Raw genomic sequence first — 19,580 nt, forward strand, 5'->3', positions numbered from 1 at the left:
AGTTGTCTCGTGATATTATGTTGTCAGCTTCAAATAATTTACCAAAGTAAATGTAATATTACGACTCGAAAATAGATTTGTATGTAATTTATTTACAACGCAATTGTTATAAAATTTTGTAGGCATGCCTTTTATTTATTATAATAAATTATAAATAGGTCAAACAAAATTGTGACGCGCATACATTTCTGGGAAAGTTAAAAACTGAAAATAAAATTTTTGTTTTGGCTTACAATAGAAGTTTGTTTTTCATGTATTCTAGGGAATGTAATTATAGTATTAGTGAAGTTATAAGTACTTGTGTAACGTGACCCTACTAAAAGCCATTCTTGGATATTAACTGTGCCAAATGGCATTACGCCAATAAATCTGGATTTTTTCTGCAACTTTAATGCCATATGGCTCATGAAGGACTATTGAATGCCTACTTATTGCTCTAGAATTGATAGAACTGTTATTTAACTAACTTATCTAAGTACTAATTCATTTGATGATAATATAGTGCATTTTGTTTTTTTTTATCAATTTTGATCAAATTAAGGCCCCAGGTAAGCACAACTTTCTGTGTAGCAACATTGTATTCCTTAATTTACATCAACAGATAATTAATAAATTAACGTAAACTTATTTTAATCAATGTCATTCAAATATTATGTAAATGGACGTTATTGTAATGATCAATCAATTACACATGTTTAATTTCGCACTTAATTTACATTTAAAAACGGAAGATAACACTGTCAAAAAAAACTTAACTTCCCTACTTCTATTATTTACGTCTCCCACAATTTTTTTTTTTAATCCTTTTTAAGGAATTTGCTTCAAATTAACTCACTTCATAAGGGCATCATTTAACGTTAATGAAGTGAGTTAATAATATTTTGGAGCAAATTCCTTAAACAAAGATTTTTAAAAATGTTATAATACTGGGAATCCTGGCAAAAGCTGGCAGTTACCTTACCTATAGGCAATGCTGCCATCTTGGGTACTTTGCCTCGTTGAAATGGTAAGATGTTTTAGATTTAATTGAATTTTTCTGCCTAACAAAACAGATTTTTATGTATTATGTGTGCATAATATTGAGAATGACTGCTTATGACAAGGTATTTAAAAATATGCCAAAGCTTACTGTTTTTGTACCATTATATAAATAAATAAAAATCTTTTACAATGTTAAAACGTAGTTTTTGTTATTAAGAAAATATTCTTTTAGGACTCCTACTTAAGAAGTACTGAGAGTCAAACGGCACGAAGATACACCGCGATTTCTTAAGTTATTTCAGAGCAAGAAATTAAAGTTATGAACAAAACAAAATTTAAATATATGTTATTGTTAAATAAAATTTTATTTTATGTTTTAAACAAGTTATTATTGATATTAAGTAACAATTTTTTTTAAATTATTTTAATTAAGTAGACTTTGAGAGTATTATTCTGGCATTATTTGTAGTCTGGGTAGAATTTACAGTTACATGTTGGTCACACTAATTCCAGTCTTCCAAAATCGACTGACACAGAGGTCACAGACTAAGGTTTTTCAATTATTCTGTGACTCTGTTTCGATTTGTGTTTTTTTTTAAAGCTGTTATGGGTTGTGGTAAAAATGTATATTGTTTTTTGAATAATTAGAAAAATATTTTAAAAGTTAAGGAATTGATTTGTATTTCGCACACTTCTCGTTCAAATACATATACGGCAATGACAAATGCAACAATACAGGTAAATTTCACGCCCCTATTGGAATTAACAAATTAAGTGTTTTAGAAACAGTAGGTTTATAATATTAATGAATAGAAAATGCGTAAAGTAGTTACACATGACGAATGATAATATTATCTGAGTGGTTGTGTATTCAGTTGAATAGACCATCGGACTTGCAAAGTTACTTTGAAATATTTAGAAGTGCTAAGTTTCATCAATCGATGGGCGTATCTCCTTAGAGCTGGTATGAAGACAGGCCCATAAGGAAGAAGGAAAGTTCTATCAAAATAAGCTGTTATCGCCTCTTGGTTAGTGGTTAGAACTTTAGTCTTACTTCTGGGGATGGAGTTCAGGAGTGTGAGCAAATACATATAATTTGCTTTGACATTTATCGAAAAGTGAGGTAACCTGCATGAGGAAAACTGTGTCAGTAGGGGAACTTGCGGTGGGCTGATGATGATATTGATAGAAATATGTGAGTCCACCATCCTGCAACAATGCAGAATGGTGGCTTTAAAACCAAGTATGAGGAAAGGCTTATGTGGCTATCTACCCTGTTGATGTTGCTAGAGCTCTGGTAAAATGTTACATAGAAACTAACTAGGGGTATGCGTTTTAATATAACTGCCACACGCCCAACTGGTTAGTCCATTATCATCACTTACTAGGTTACACTTAGAAGGTGAGATTGCAGCCAAGGGTTAACTTGTAGTGGAAAAAAAAAGTTGTCTTAAGTGAAGAACTGTATGTTGCAGTAATAATGAGGAGTGTGTTGACCTGTGTATCGCATTGAGCGATAATCAAAGGAGTGTGTAGAACTGTGTATAGCAGTTAGGCAATAATCAAAGGAGTGTGTAGACCTGTGTATAGAAGTTAGGCAATAATCAAAGGAGTGTGTAGACCTGTGTATAGCAGTTAGGCAATAATCAAAGGAGTGTGTAGACCTGTGTATAACAGTTAGGCAATAATCTAAGGAGTGTGTAGACCTGTGTGTTGCAGTTAGGCAATAAAGAGAGGAGTTTGTGGACCTGTAGGAGAAGTGTGGCAATAATGGGCTGATGAAGATAATAATTATGAATCTTTATTCCAGGAAATAGAAGGGATAGACGACTACTGGGGCCCAGCATTCAGATCTGTGTACGAGGGAGAGGGGGGGCATGAAGCTTTTGTGGAGCAGTTGGATGAAAGAATACAGCAGCATGACAAGGAGATTGAGAAGCTTTGTAATTTTTATTACCAGGTTAGATCTTCAAATAATTATGTCTGTTGCAATTAATAAATAGGTATACAATGTAGAAATGAAAACTGAAATAATACTTCATAGGCTTTCGAGATACATTATGTACTGTAACTTATCTGTGAAACCGAAAATCTAATACTTTTTAAGTAAACCTCTACCAAAGTTTTTACTGAATGAAATTAGATACAGTCTTAATATCACATGCAAAATTAAAACTATGTGACTCCTGTCATGTTATTAAATATGCGTTGTGTAGCATAGGAACTATGCCTGCATCAGTCTTTTATTATCAATAGGGTTGTCATAAGTAAATACTTAGAATGTTTTAAATATATTTGTATGGGAAAATAAATATGCTTCTTTTGATTTAATATTTTTACATGGTGCTTCTTATGAAATATACTATGCATCCTTCCACTCATCCCAATATTATTTCATAGTTCTGTTACATAAATGCGACAATACAGACATCCCCACCTTGCTCCAAAGTAAGCGTAGCTTGTGGTATAGGTACTATGATAACTGTTAAATATTAATGAATACTACACTATACATAAATACTAATAATATACGAATAAACATCCAGACACTGGAAAATAAGAAAAATTGTATTTATCACATAAATATTTTCCAGTCATGAGGATCAAATGCATTGCCTTGATTCAGAAAGCAGGGTCCCTGCCAACTGCGTCGTTGGTTGTGTATGTTTATATAATCTGCAACCAGACAATGTGATATCTATAATCTCTATATTTTAGAGATCATTTGATTTTTACAGAAAGAGATGGTAGACATTTTTATGAACAAAATAATAAAATAATAATCTATACCAATAATATAAAAGTACACTAAAACACTACAAGATAATTTATATTATGTGACTTTCTATTTATTACAATTTTTTTATCAGAAATACTTTATTGCTTCTTACTATTATTTTTATTTTACTGTTTTGCTTTTTTGGAGAAAAAGCAGCATGTGAGCATATTCTTGTTTAATTTACTATAAAATCTCATTTTATTATTAGATACATTGATATTGTGATAATAATAAATTCAATTAGTGAAGTGAAGGTTTGATTTAATATGTGTGTGTAATGGTTAGTATCATCCATAAACATATTTAAGCTACCACATAGTTATAATTTGCATTAAGCTTACACATTATGCTAACTTCATGTATATAATATGGTCTACAGAAGTATATCTAATATGTAGTGTATTTTATATTCAAACTTCCCACTTTAATAGTATCAAAAATTAAAGAATTCTTAAAAATTACAATGAAATAAAAATTTAATACAATCAACAACAAAACTTGCAGCTTTTATATAATTGAAATCAAAGTAATAAAAAAAATACATTATAAGTAATATTAAATCAAATACATGTCTACTGTCATGTCTAATGAAAGAAAATTCAAAGGATATACTTACTGTATAATATTATCATAGTCTATTTCTAGGTAGAGGAGTAATTTTCGGTTGCCAATTGAGATTAATATTTCTGGTTCCATACACAGATTTACATTACATTTCATATAGTACTGCAATACCAATGTTATTTTACTAAAAAAGTCCTAGGCGAGTCCAAGTTGGTACATTAAATGAATTCTATAATTTGTAGGGTTTCATTGACTCCATACGGGAGTTGCTGCAAGTGCGATCGCACGCTGAGGAATTACATGCTGAAATATCTAACGTTGATGCCAATGTCAGTGAGTCTACTGAGAGTAAGTTAAATAAAATAATTTAATAAAACTTTTATTTTTGTGTAACTATGCCTGTTCAGCACAGAGGGATTGTTTAAGTATTAGGAACTTTTCAACTGAATTGGAGCTGTTACTGTATACCAAGGATCGGAGAAGTGAACATGAGCTTTAGTCTCCCAGTGAAAAAAAGACATGATCATATGTCTGACTGCATTGTTGATTAAATATTTGAATATGTAATATATCAAAGTTACTTCAAACCAAAATTTTGTTCTTTATTATTTATTACAATTTTAGAGATAAATTAAGAAATACTATAAGTATATATATTACCAAGTATTTAAGTGGTTTTATATTGTTTTAATTACCAATTTATACTGATATTCCTTTCCCCAAGTTGAAGTAAAATACGTAAAAAATAAATCAAACGTAATTTTTGAAGACTCAAAAAAACCGAAAGTATAGCTACAGCAAATTTGAGTCGTATTTTCCACAAAACTGTCTTATTCAGACTCAATTATTTTTGGCATGAAAATTTTAAGAAAGATACGTCTAGGTTTCTCTTACTTTCTTTGATGTTAATCTTTTTTAACATATGTCTTTGATTGAAGAAATGATTTCATTGAACGCATTATTTGACAGCCTATTGGCGCAGTTTGCATCGACCCTGCTTTCGGAGCCGAAGGCCGTGGGTTCGATTCCCACTACTGGAAAATGTTTGTGTGATGAGAATGAATATTGTATTCGAAGTATTTATGTATGTTATTCATAAAAATATTCATCAGTCATCTTAGTACACGTAACACAAGCTACGCTTACTTTGGGGCTAGATGGTGATGTGTGTAATGTCGTTGTATATTTATTATTATCCTAGGGAGAAAGTAGGAAAATCCGTTAATATAGAGAAACCCGTCCAAGATGATACCATTCTATTAAGAGATTTAGAAGCTCAAAATCGTCCTTTGGTATCAAAATCGGGATAGCAACCGTTTGAGTATCGACACCAGGGAGATAATTGAGATTATACCTTGATAGTTGTAGGCCACTATTTAAGAAAAAAAAGATTTTGTCTTTACCAGCTCTATACATATGTATAGAGCTGGTAAAGACAATATCTTTTTTTATGAAATAGTGATATGAGTGAATATGAAATGTGTTATTTTATTAAAAAAAATTAAATTGTTTCCCAAAAAAGTCTATAGCCGCAGCGGAAGACAGATGCATAGAATAGAAGTACCAATGCAAAAACTGTGTGTATAAAACATGTTTGGATCAATTTTATTTTGTACCTATTTACTATATATTCTGTAACCCATGTTTAATGCAAATAAATGAAATTATTATTATTATTATTATATTTTAAGGTTTATGTACAAGAGCTGAGGAGTTGATCAGGGCGCGGCGTGTTGAACTCAACATAGCATCAACCATTGAGAAAATGGAACTGTGCCTGCCATTGCTCACTACATATTCCAAACTTAAGACCCAAGTTGAGGCTAAGAGGTGGGTGTTGTAGCTTCCCGATCTATGCAAAGATCTCTTCATTAAGTTGACCGTATAATACAACGTGTAAATGAAAACCGAAATAATACTTCACCGGCTTTAGTGGTACATTATGTACTGTCACCAAGACTTATCTGTGAAACCGGAAACCTAGGAAAGTTAACTACTGAATTTAAATAAAATTTGGTAAAGTGGTAGCTAATGTATCGGGTCAAAATATAGGATAATTTTTATCCCGGTAAACAATAAGTTTCCTCCGGGAAATGGGATGAAAATTTTTATCAATTTTACTTCATAAAAAATAATAATTAAAATAAAATAAATAAATGTAATAATGTTAAATTTAAACTTATTTTAAAAATTATTTTTTTATTTGAAAGCGTATACTATCAAGCATGCATTGTCTTATTTTAATGAAGATCTGATAAATATTGTCGGAGATAAAGGACGTAACTCTTCACAAATAAGAGCAAGTCGCAAGGCATTTGGGACAACGATCGAATGCATGCGTACCATCCTACTTAAAAATGCGAAAGTTTGTGAGGATGGATGTATGGATGGATGCATGTAAATCCACTGGGTTATCACCGCTTAATCTTATACTTTAAATAAAAAATTTCGAGAGCAAGTCTATGTAATTGTTGCCTACTCTCTCCTCTCATTTATTCTAATTTTTGTGTCCTACTACTTGGAGATTCTGTTTTGTTTTTTATTTTCTTTACATGTTGTGAAGTACAAATAAAGAGTATAAATCAATAGATATGATCTTCATCATCATTTTGATGCAAGGCTTCGGCTGTAGCAAATTCAAAAATTTAAATTCACAAATGTTTTATTTAAGAGTTCATACATTTAACATGGTAACACCAATGTAAGTGATGTTGTTCGACTACAACTACAGCTTCAAAATACAAATTCCTTACTAGAACATGCTCTTTTAGAGCTTCATGCATTGTTTTTTTTTCTGCAGGTACTACCCCGCTCTAAAAACTCTTGAGCAGTTGGAGCACGTGCTACTACCACGGGTGGGGCCTTATAAATGGTGCGCGCAGATATCGTCCGACATACCGAGGCTTCGGCAGTCGATACAGGATGCATCTATGGCGGATCTCAGAGATTTCTTAGAAAATATACGTACGCTTAGCCCACAGGTTTGTTGATTTAAAAATAGCTGTCAAAGTAAGAATGACAAGCGATAAACTTGCGATTATTCATAAAATAATTCATCAGTTATCTTAGTACCCATAACACAAGTTAAGCTTACTTTGGGACTAGATAGTATGTATTGTTGTTAAAAAAAAAATATTTAGTTGTATTTTGTTTATTACGGTTTTTGTTTAAATCCCGTGGGAACTGTTCGTTTTTCCGCAATGAAAAAGTCTCCGTCTTTTTTACTAACTCTATGCCAAAAATCAATTCTTAGTTAAGTCGTAAAGTAAGGACAAACAAACATACATACACACTTTCGCATTTATAAAATTCTAAATTCATTTATTTTAAGTAGGCCTAGTTTATAAGCACTTTTGAAACGTCAAGTCAGTCCGTTTGTCTCTACCATCGGTTCGGAAGGCAGATACCACTTAGAAGGTCCGGCAAGAAACACAGCTGATTGCTCTTTTCCAACATCATTTTATAGTTTAAACATCTTTACAATTTTTCTGTTTTGTGAGAGATGAGAGCGGAGTGGCCTGCTTCCAAGCAGCCTCGTCGTTAAGGAATTCATCAATCGTGTGGTAACCATGATTTGATTTTTTTTTTTACTAAGAAAATACACACATCGCAATATAGCTCCGAAGTAAGCTTAGCTTGTGTTATGGGTACTAAGATAACTGATTATATACAGATAAAAACAGAGACATTGAAAAACATTCACGTTCATCACACTAACATTTTTCCAGTCGTGGGAATCGAACCCACGGCCTTGGACGCGGAAAGCAGGTTGAATGTGTTTTAATATTACCTTCGGTATGATGTTATAAAAGCATATACCCAACCATATAACATAAAAGCGGTGATAGCATTGTACAATGCTCTGGTTAGGAGCCAATTGGAAAGTAACTCAGTCATTTGGGCTCCACATGAGGTTAAATATAGCCTTATGTTGGAGCGAGTGCAAAATAAATTCGTTAGGTACCTGTACATGAGGCTTTATGGGGTATACCCATACTATCCCTTAATGTACCCAACACTATTTGTTCTCGGAATGGTAGGGTATAACGAGCTAAAAGTTAGGAGGGAACTAACACTTATATTGTATATGTTTAAAATAATTAGGGGGAAGTTGCATAATGCGGACGTTTTAGGTCAGATTAATCTTTGTGCCCCGGACCGGTTCGTGTGGCGCAGGCGCAGGCCGCCCCTGCTGGCGGTGCCGCGCGGACGAACCAACTTGCTCAACAAGACGCCGCTGACGCGCGCGATTCGCACCCTAAACGACATAGCTGAGAGAACGGATCTGTTTTGTTGTTCTCTGACTGAACTCACAAAGGTTGCTTTGTGGTGCATTTGCTACTCTGGTAAAGTTTAGTGTGTAGGTAGGCATCAGTATCTACGCTAGTGCATTAGGAAATTCCTGTAAACTAGTCGTAAGTTGGAAATAAATAAATAAATAATATAAGTGTGGAATATTTGAAATCGAATACTTTTATTACGGATAAGCTCTCACTGTAAAAATAAAAAAATAAAGTAAAATTAAGCAGACGTACCGACGTGTGAAGCATTTTTTTATTTTTTATATGTCAGGTTGGTGCAATGGCTTTCAAAGAAACACACGAGATGCTTGGAAGAAGTTTAGCTAACATTGTGAAGAGCAAAAAAGGTAAATAAAAATTAAAACGTGGTATTATTAAAACGTGGCCTAACAAGTTCATTAATTTACTCCCAAAGACGCATTTAATACCAACTGCAGTGTCGAATTTTATACATACTAGCTGACCCGTGCAGCTTCGTCTGCACCAAATCGATTATTACCAGAAAACACGAATAAAATGACATTTTCTAAAAATGAATCCTAGCTAGATCGATTTATTGCCCCCGAAACCCCCTTTATACTAAATTTCATGAAAATCTTTGGAGCCGATTTCGAGATTCCAATTATATATATACAAGAATTGCTCGTTTAAAGATATAAGATATATATAAAAGAGAAAGTGTGTGGGTATGTTCCGTATAGGCTCCGAAACGGATGGACGGATTTCAATGAATCGCCTACCTATTAGCTCCTCGCTATGGGCTACGGCTAGCTGCTGTCCTACCCGGGTCGTGTGGAATACGGTTACCCGGCTGTGTGAAATTTGATGATGTCTGTAAAAAGTTTACATTTAAGTTTACAATTAATTTTAATATTATATATAGCTGTAGTTCGTTTAAATTATGTATCTACCTTTACACTGTGCCGTCTTAATTAGTTATTCATGTATAGGTACGTTTTTATTTTCAAGTTTAAATAAATATATGTTAGTTTTAGTTTATTATTATTAAATTTGTTGGTTTGTTTAGTAGTGTTAGTTTTTTTTTTTAATTTTTGTCTTTTTTTTTCCGATTGTGTTTTTGTTACTGAAATAACTTTTGCTAAGTTTATTATTAAATGAAAAAAATAAAATGTGGTCAGTAGATGGCTACGCATTTCCGTGACTGAAAATCCGCGCTGGATGCTCCCACTGGCGCATGCAGCACAATGCTGAGCTGGTTGTGCCACACATAACATACGTGGTGTCGTTAATATTGTAATGTGTGGCGCAATGTAAAAAAATCATTTTTCTTACTTTCTTTCTTTCTTACCTATTAGTCGCCAGCAGAGAGAACAGCGGGCCACAATGTCCACACGAGCTCGTAGACTTCAGCCCGTTGCACCGGTGCCTGCACATACACAGCGTCCTAGGAGCCAAGAATGACTTCGTTCAGTATTATAGGTAAGCAGTTTAAAATTCAAATAAATAAATATACTACGACAATACACACATCGCCATCTAGTATCAAAGTAAGCGCAGCTTGTGCTATGGGTACTGAGATAACTGATGAATATTTTTTTGAATAACAGTCAATTTTATTTAAGAGAATTCTGCACTTAACAATACCTTACTCCATTGGTCCGCGTTCCATAGTCTATGTTCCTGAGCAAAAGTTAACTTGTTTCTACGATGATTTACCTCGAGCCTTGGAGCCTTGGCGGGCACAAATGAACCCAAACCAGCTTTTTGGAACCTTCTTCGTAACACACGTTCACTTACTGTTAAACCCCGCACTGCTGTGTGTATTGTCGTAGTAAATTTATATTTGTATTTCTTACCCTTCCCTAAATACGCAGTAGTTTATTAATATAGCTGTAAGTAAACATACATTCTGGTGACAATTATTAACAGGGCCCAACGTAAACAGCAAGCTCGCTTAGTCCTCATCCCGTCATCAGGCAACCTTCACGACTCAATCCAAAGCATGAAGAGCTACCTCAACGCCGTCCTTGGCTTCTTTATCCTTGAAGAACATCTCCTGACTGCGGGAGCAGGCCTGGTTTCCAGGGACTGGTTATTGGACACTTGGAGTATGTCGGTCACGAAAGTGGCTTCCACGCTAAGAACCAATACGTCACTGATCACGGATCCCACTCTGATGTTGAGCATAAAACAGCAGATTATGCTATTTATAAATGCGCTAAAGTAAGTGACCATTTTGAATATTACTGTAGCTTAGTTGCATAATTACGAGAGATATGATATAATATTTATGATAGTCGCAAGTTCACATACGGCAGTTGACATTTGCAAGTTTTCTTATGATAGCTGGATGTTTTACGAAAGTCGTCAGTTTCTTGACAGTTGAAAGCGTATCTATGACAATTGCAAGTTTCCCTATAGCCCTATTTCCCTATAAGATACCCGCAAGTTTACCTACGACATTTGCAAGTTTAACCACGATAGTCGCAAGTTTCCACATGTCATTTACAAGTTTTTCTATGAAAGTTGCAAGTACCCTATGTCAGTTGCAAGTTTTCCTGAAATAAACTTAAATTTCCCTTCGATAGTACTAAGTTATTTTATGATTGTCCTAAGGTATTCATTGTGTAATATACCTAGTTATTCTACAGTCTTTGGTTTCCCTTAAATACATCTAATGAAACAATCCAAGGTCACTCAATGTTCCATGATCTTATTTTTATTTTTTCTTGTTATATTGTTTTAACTTTGCTGCAAGTTTTTAAAGTTGCATTATAATTAATAAAAAAAATAAAAGAAAAGCTTTGTAGGCCTATCACAGGCATGTTCCAAGCTTTTATACTTATATGCTGATAACTATATTCGTTAACTTAAAACTCAAACGAAGATGGTCCATTATTTATTTTTGTATGGTTTTCCATAAATTTTGTAGATGTTACGGACTTCCAACTGATCCTCTGCCATTGCTACTGCAAGAGATGGCCGAACATTACACGGAAGTTTTGATGCAACGCTGGGTCGCTGTTTTCAGGGAAATATTGGACAACGCTTCCTTCTTACCCATCGAGGTATTTGGAATATATTAGCGAAAGTATTTAGTTGATGTAGTAGTTTAGCTTTTTGAGACAGAACTCATCTGGGGAAGAAGGTCCCATCACCATGCTTATTTTTGTCGCCAAGTAGCATTTCTGTGTTCCGGTCTGAAGGGCGTGGATGCCGGTGTAATTGCAGGCACATGAGTCTTACAACCTACGCCTCAGTTTGACGGATACAACAGTTCGCAGGATGTGTTCCTTGCATGCCCTGTCCTGTTGCTCTGTTTGGCTGGACGGTTTATCATCTGATGGGCCATCTTCTTGGTCCCATAAACTTATTTCTATTACAGCAACTTATTCGCTAAAAAAAGGACAAAAAGCTATTTGTCTGCTATGCTACTCAAGCGATACCATGTTTACATAGAGCGTTTTTCAGGTGGAAAATCAAGAAGAATATGACGGAGTAATGGATCGATTCCCATATGACGGTGATGAGTTAGAAACTCAACCTTTTCCGAGAAAGTAAGTAGTATTTAGTTTTGGATGGACTACGGCATTAACCCCTTCTCATTGTGGGAGAAGACTCGAGTCCTGAGTAGGCTGGTAATGAGTTCATATTTGATAATATGATGATGATGGTGAATCGAAATTCATTGATTTCGTTTCAGCCCTGGTTGTGAAAATAATAAATCCATGTGACCTTGTGTAAATATTTATAAATTAACTTAATTTACTTTCAGAGCTACATAAAAATCCTTGTGACCTTGAGTTTGGGACTTACTGACTGTCTGAATTGGCTTTATTGACAGATTCCCGTTCTCAACAATTGTTCCGGCCGTTTATGTCCAAGTGAAGGAGTTTATATACGCCTGGCTGAAGTACTCCGCTGGACTTGGGTTAGGAGGCGGTCGAAGGGCGGCAGCGGCCAGGCATTCTGCTTCCTTGCTGCTAAGCCGATCCTTTACTGGATGTCTGTCTGCGTTATTCCGACATCCGTTGCCGCTTATGCAATTAGTACAGGTAATCTATTCTGCTGTGATCTAGATAGGTATCTCGGAGGAAAGAATGACCCTTGGGACTCAAGTTGCTTGATTGCGTAGCGTTGTTAAACCCCACTAGGTGGAAAGATGATATCAAGTGAGTTACAGTGAGTCGCTGGAAATAATCGGCAGAAAACTGTGCAGTTGTGAAATCCTAACAAAAGATCCATTTTCACGATCATCCATGGTTGAATTAATGGTAACGGCGAGCAAGATATTAAACTAGGGCTAGACTTAGAGGGAGTTGGTAACAAACGGCGCAAAAACGCGGAGCATGGAGTTCTGTACAAAATACTTATGTCCATCGGTTGAAATTATGATGACCTCTGTAACCAATAAACTGGGCTAGCTTAATTGGAAGTTCAAGGGCAACTGTTGCCATGTATTCAGCTTCGTTGCTTTAGTCCAACTTTCACTTAATGTCCGAATGCAATAAGTACAGGCAGTAGATATTCTGCTATGATATGAATAGTTCGAAGGAATTTAGGACTTTGAGAACGTAGTTTGCTGGAGTGCGTAACGTTGTTAGACCCTCGCTAGGTGGACAGATGATATCAAGCAAGTAACAGGGAGTAGCTGGGAAAAATTGGCGCAGAACCGGATGATTCCAACGAGTGTGGAATTCTCTACCAAATACTCATTTAATGTCCATCGGTTGAAATGATGAGCTAGATATGACATAAATTGAGCTATACTTAATGGGAGGTCTTCCGATTCCTTGCTGCTTAGCCGTACTGTTACTGGCTGTCTGTCTGCGTTATTCTGACGTCCGTTGCCTCTTATGCAATTGGTACGGGTAATTGATCTATTCTGCTATCATCTGAATAGCTCGGAGGAATTATGTTTGACGACCTCCCTGGTGCAGCGGTGAACGCTGTGAATTTAAGTAGGAGGTGCTGGGTTCGATTCCCGATAGGGGAAATTTGGGAATTAATAACTTCTGAATTTTCTCTGGTCTTGTCTAGTGGGAGGCCTTGACCGTGGCTAGTTAACACCCTACCGACAAAGACGTGCCACTAAGCGATTTAGTGTTCCGGTGCGATGTCGCATAGAACGAAGAATATTAAGAGTATGACTACCACACTCCCTAACTGGCTAGCCCGCTACCATCTTAGACTGCATCATCCTTACCAGGTGAGATTGAAGTCAAGGGTTAACTTGTAGTGGAAAAAAAAAGCTGTACCATGATATAAAATAAACTTGAAGCTTAATCTAATCTCTACCACCTTTCCACTGAATATGTCCCAAACATTTCTATAAACCAAAGACTAAAGATGTAGTAAGAGTGAAAGAACGATTCTAAGTACTACTTAGTTCTTTCACTCTTCAATCTCTCTCTTTAGCGCTTCTTTTGCGCATCTGAGTGTTATTTTTTCTGGCTGTAGTATCGTAATGCGAAAATTATTGCAGATTATAGTTGACACACAGTACCTAGAGGATGCGACATCATACTTGTATGAATTCATCAGCAATATCACCGGATCTGAACTCGTTACTACCCAGGTAATTTATAGTTTTAATATATATTCAGTTAATTTCTGTGTGATGAACATGATTTTTTTTCATGTCAATATATACATATTATAAATATTTATGCATATTATTCATTAAAATATTCATTAGTCATCTTTGTATCCATAACACAAGCTACGCTTACTTTTAATATACTAAATAAATATACTACGACAATACACAATACACACATTGCTGTGTAGTCCCAAAGTTAGCGCAGCTTGTGTTAAGGGTACTAAAATAACTGATGAATATTTTTATGAATAATATACATAAATACTTAGAATATACATATAAACACCCAGACACTGAAAGACATTCATGCTCATCACACAACATTTTCCAGTTGTGGGAATCGAACCCACGGCTTATGACTTAGAAAGCAGGGTCGCTGCCCACAGCGCCAATCGGGCGTCAAATAGATAGCGAGTATATATATATATATTTTAATATTGCTTTGAATTGGAATAAAAAAATCTTTATTCATGTACGCCTATCACAGTCCCTTATGAAGCTTTGATACATACATGTTTACATAATTGTGAAGTGATGTTGATAACTACGTTCGCCAACCTAAACCTAAAGTTACGACGTTTCCAAACGCGCCCTGGTCTAAGAAGAGCTGACAAAAAACTTATTGTTTCCTTACTTTGAGATAGGAGAGAGAATGTAAGAGGATAGACCTACCACGCCAATGCGGGCTGGCATTTTCAGAATGTCGCGTAGAAACCAGGTTAGCCCGCTACCATCTTAAACTGCATCATCACTGAGTGTGATGCGGTGAGTTTCCAGTTGAGGGTTAACTTGTACTGGAATAAAAAAGTGTGTCTACTTATTGTACACGCGTTAGAAGTTATACTTCTTTGGTGTAAAACGATAAAAATCTTTTCAAAAATGCTATCTTTCGTCTTATTCTGCGTTTTGGAAAAATTACTCTAACAATAGAAAAAGGTATTTAATACATTAAAAGATTTATTACAACGCATTATGTGGTTATCTCACTATCTAAAAACCAAGTTTTAACGTTAAAATCCAAGATTTTTGTTTGTACAATTAATCAATTAAATCACCGGAATGATGTACTTACACTGTCAAACCTTTTATTGAAAAGCAAAATTATTGACTATAGCTAACTTCAGGGTGTCGGTTTTTCGTGATGGAGTGCGCGCGCATCGTAAAAATTTACTCTCATAATTTTTCCCTAACGCGCCAAAAGAAGTATAACTTCAAATTTTTTTTTAGATTTTACTTTGATTTTCAGTGTCTAAATTTCAATATCAAGCTTATTTAACTTTTAAGCCATTTTTTGTAGACTGCTGGAAGTATGTTCCAAGCCGCAAGAGACGACGCGGAACAGCAAATCTGTGATAATCTTGAGAAGAAAGTTGACGAGTTCTTGGATCTGGAAAACTATGATTGGTTATTAGGTAAGGTATAATCATCATCCTCATCATATCAACCCACTACCGGGCACGGGTCTCCTCCCCATGATTAAGGCCGCAGTCCACCACGCTGGCTCAGTGCGTATTGGTGGACTCGTCACACCTTTGCGAACATTATGGATAGGGCATGCAGGTTTCCTCACGTTGTTTTCTTTCACCGTTGGAGCAAGTGCTATTTTGCTAAAAACGCACCTAACTTGAATAAGTTAGCGGTGCGTTCGGGGATTCGAACTCGCCTCCTCGAAGTGTCGTCTAAGTCCTACCCACTGGGCTATCACCGCTTCACAAGGAAACATAGCAGCCTTTAAATGAAGTACAGCACGGTCTTACGTTGGTCTCACCCCTTGCTAGTAACGAGGTCCTAAATTCAACGGCATAAGGTTCATAATCCAGGATATAAAACCAGCGTGATTTATTTGACATTACCGCACGCAAAATCTAATCATCTAGATTGCGGCCTACGAAACTTTTATACAATGGAAAACCGGTCAGATGTCTTCTGCGAACGTTTTTTAAAAGTTTAGACAAATTTTCCCCGCAAGTGTGATGAGAAACGTCGCGTAAAACGACGCTTATGCTTATGCTTAATACTGCAGCGAGTGTAAATTTCAATTAACCACACTGATTTCAAAATGCCCTTTAAATTCGACTTACTATAAATAAATAATAATACTTTTAAACTTACGACTATAGTGAGTGAGCACACTATAGGAACTTTCTCAAAATCCGAGTTCTTTGCCCCGTTTATAATCTCAATTACAAAATCCCGCGGGAATCGTTCGTTGTTCTCAGAGAAAATGTAGCGTGTGTTACTGTAGCGGTCTCCACATTACCGAACTAGATGGCGTCACAAAAATCCTGCATCGCGCTAGCGAAGTGTTCACAAAAATTTACTATATATACAACTTCCAAAAATGAATGTTCGGACCTCGGTCCCCGAGCACGATCACCCGCTCGGACGAAGATCTTCCTATTGTTACGGTCGAGCGTATCACCATAGCTCCCGTACAGTACATTTCCGTTCTTTCAACTAACTCGAATGCAAATAATGATGATTGATTGCTAAGTTAAGGCTTGAAAGGAGACTAAACAAAAAAACACCCTTTCGAATTTATAATATTAGTATCGATTATGGATACCTTGTGAAAAAAAACGAATATTTACAGTGGAGCCGAGCGGGCAGGCGTCTTCGTTCGTCACGGATATGCTCAGCTATCTGTCTGGAGTGCTGACATCGTTGGAACAACTGCCAACGCGCGCTCGGTACGTTGTCTTACAATATTTGTTGGTTGTGTTTAATACTAGCATCCGCTATAACTACGCACGGAGACAATGAAGATATTTATAAACACCTGAATTTAAGTAAAAAATGGCTGTTTTTATGCTTGAAACTGAAACTGTCGCTGTAATTAGCACTTGAGGCTTAACTTCTACGCATCAGGTTGGTGGACCCTGGTCGGCACGTTACAGGTCGTAGTCCCTGCATGCCCTGCGAAGTGTTGTTCTGTTTATAGACGGCCGAGTGGCGCAGTGGGCAGCGACCCTGCTTTCTGAGTCCAAGGTCGTGGGTTCGATTCCCACAACCGAAAAATGTTTGTGCGATGAACATGAATGTTCTTCAGTCTCTGGGTGTTTATCTGTATATTATGAATGAATGAATACACTTTTATTGTACACCAAAGATTGGTGGCCTTATCGCTACATAGCGATTTCTTCCAGGCAACCAATGGCGTAAAAGGAAAAAACATAGAAGAGAGGTAGGTGGTGCAATAAATAATATTCAAAATTATACAAATATATAAATAAAATATATATATTATATATTATTTATGTGTATTATATTCATAAAAAAATATTCAACAGCTATCTCAGTACCCATAACACAAGCTACGCTTACTTTGGGGCTAGATGGCGATGTGTGTATTGTCGTAGTATATTTATTTATTTATTTACGTACTTTTCATTAAGCGGTCCATCTACTTGGTCCCTCAATAATAAGTATATAAAATATGTTTATATATATATATAATAAAGGAGACATATATGTATATGTGTATATCATCTTTATCTAAATACATATGTAGATAAAGTTGATATACAATGTGTAAAGGAAAACCGAATCGCTGCACAGGCTTTTATTTTCTCTCTCTGAGAATTATCTGTGAAACCGACACGCTAATAGTTTAGAATATTAGAGTAAACAACTGCGATAGATTTTACGGAAAGAAATCAGATACAGCCCTAACATAGCAAAATTAAAATCGAGTGACTCCCGACACTTTATTAGGTACGCGTCGCGTAGCGTAGCTACTATGCGCGTGTCGGTCTTTTATCTTGAATAGGGTTGTCATAAGTTGACACTTAGAAACTTTTTTTAGTTTATATGGAAAAATAAATATGCTTTGGATTTCATATTTTTACGGGGTGATTACTTATGAAATATACGTATATAAAATATACGTTGTATATATATATATTTTAATTTAAACAGTGTAGCTGCGGTCCGAGCCGCAACCAATCGCATAGCGACTCGACTCCGCAACTTGCTGCTGGATCCAGCCGTGCGTCAGATATCTTCGGGAGCGCTGTACCAGCTGGATTTAGACGTGATACAATGCGAGCAGTTCGCAGCCGGCGAACCTGTGCCGGGCCTGAAGGAAGGAGAACTATTGGAGCATTTTGCCAGCTTGAGGTCAGAATAAATGTCTTCTGTACAGCGGCGTGCATAGAGGGTATGCACACGGTATGCAGATGATATAAAATGAAGAAAATCACCAGTCGAGTTATAAACTCTGAGGGATAGGCTTTTTATAACTCTTACTGGAGCTTTTTTTCATTTTATATCATCTTAGAGCAATAAGTGTGCTTTGTGCACACCCTGTGAATATATGTAGTATGTACGCCACTGCTTCTGTAAATGTAACATTTTCCATTCTTGTCCCACGTGGGGAATACTTATGGGTACTTCTGATAAGTAAATTTGTACCAGGTATTTGTGTGATGAAAATGAATTTAATTTCATTGTCTGGGTATTAATATGTTATATTATTCATAAAAAAAAAAATATTCATCAGTCATCTTAGTACCCATAACAAGCTACGCTTACTTTGGGGCTAGATGGCGATGTGTGTATTGTCGTAGTATATTTATTTATTTATTTATCTTCTCCCCAGGCAACTATTGGATCTCATCACAGGCTGGGACTGGTCTTCCTACCTCCATGACGTGGGCATCGAAGGCGGGAAGTACGCACTAGTGACGCCCCGCGACGCCGCCACACTCCTCGAAAAACTGAAGGAAGCCGAACAGAAGTCTTCCGTCTTCTCAGTTCTGAAGAAGAACGAGAGAGACAGACGGAAGCTGTTAGACACCGTTTTGAAACAGCTCAAGCAGTTGCAGAATCAAGATGGCTGAATGTATTTATAAAATAAGATCCAGACGGTGTAATGGGACTCATGGGACATGACGTTAAACACTTACGCTTCAGGTTGGCCACGGCCGCAGTTTGTAGAACGTGATCCTTGCACGTTCTATTTATAGGAGATGGTTTCCACATACCATCAGGTGAACCATCGGCTTCTGGTAATTATTACTACAAAAAAAACTTACTGACTTACTAATAAACGTAATTCTAATAAATATACACCGTTATAACAGTTAGCGCCGTGGGTAGGAGCTCGACTTCACTTTCGGGGGCAGAGTTTGAATCCCAGCACGCACCTGTACATTTTATAAGTTATGTACGTTTTAAGAAGAAGAAGAAACACTTTATTGCTCGTATACCATACAGGAAAAGAAACAGTAAGGAGTATACAGTACACAATGCAGACATGCAAAGGCGGCCTTATTGCTGCAGGCCTATTCTTACAATTTTAATTAAAAATATTACTTTCTTCGACGGTGTAGGAAAACATCGTGTGGAAACCTGCACGTTTGAGAGTTCTAAATAATGTTCTCAAAGGTAT

The 19,580-nt window shown here is 36.0% G+C and overlaps 1 protein-coding gene across 1 annotated transcript; it reads left to right on the forward strand.

The window, feature by feature from the left end:
• Positions 1-1,514: 1,514 nt before the first annotated feature.
• LOC120629376 (exocyst complex component 6) lies at positions 1,515-19,353 on the forward strand. Its single transcript, XM_039898307.1, has 16 exons — positions 1,515-1,719; positions 2,792-2,941; positions 4,567-4,672; positions 6,016-6,154; positions 7,125-7,305; positions 8,897-8,972; positions 9,942-10,065; positions 10,516-10,809; positions 11,519-11,654; positions 12,058-12,143; positions 12,431-12,641; positions 14,072-14,164; positions 15,486-15,600; positions 16,782-16,878; positions 18,107-18,307; positions 18,789-19,353. Exons 1-16 carry the CDS (start codon positions 1,699-1,701, stop codon positions 19,027-19,029), a joined length of 2,271 nt encoding a protein of 756 aa, XP_039754241.1. The 5' UTR covers positions 1,515-1,698; the 3' UTR covers positions 19,030-19,353.
• The last annotated feature ends 227 nt before the right edge of the window (positions 19,354-19,580 follow it).

Source organism: Pararge aegeria, chromosome 14, assembly GCF_905163445.1.
Source record: "Pararge aegeria chromosome 14, ilParAegt1.1, whole genome shotgun sequence".
Classification (NCBI taxonomy): domain Eukaryota; kingdom Metazoa; phylum Arthropoda; class Insecta; order Lepidoptera; family Nymphalidae; genus Pararge; species Pararge aegeria.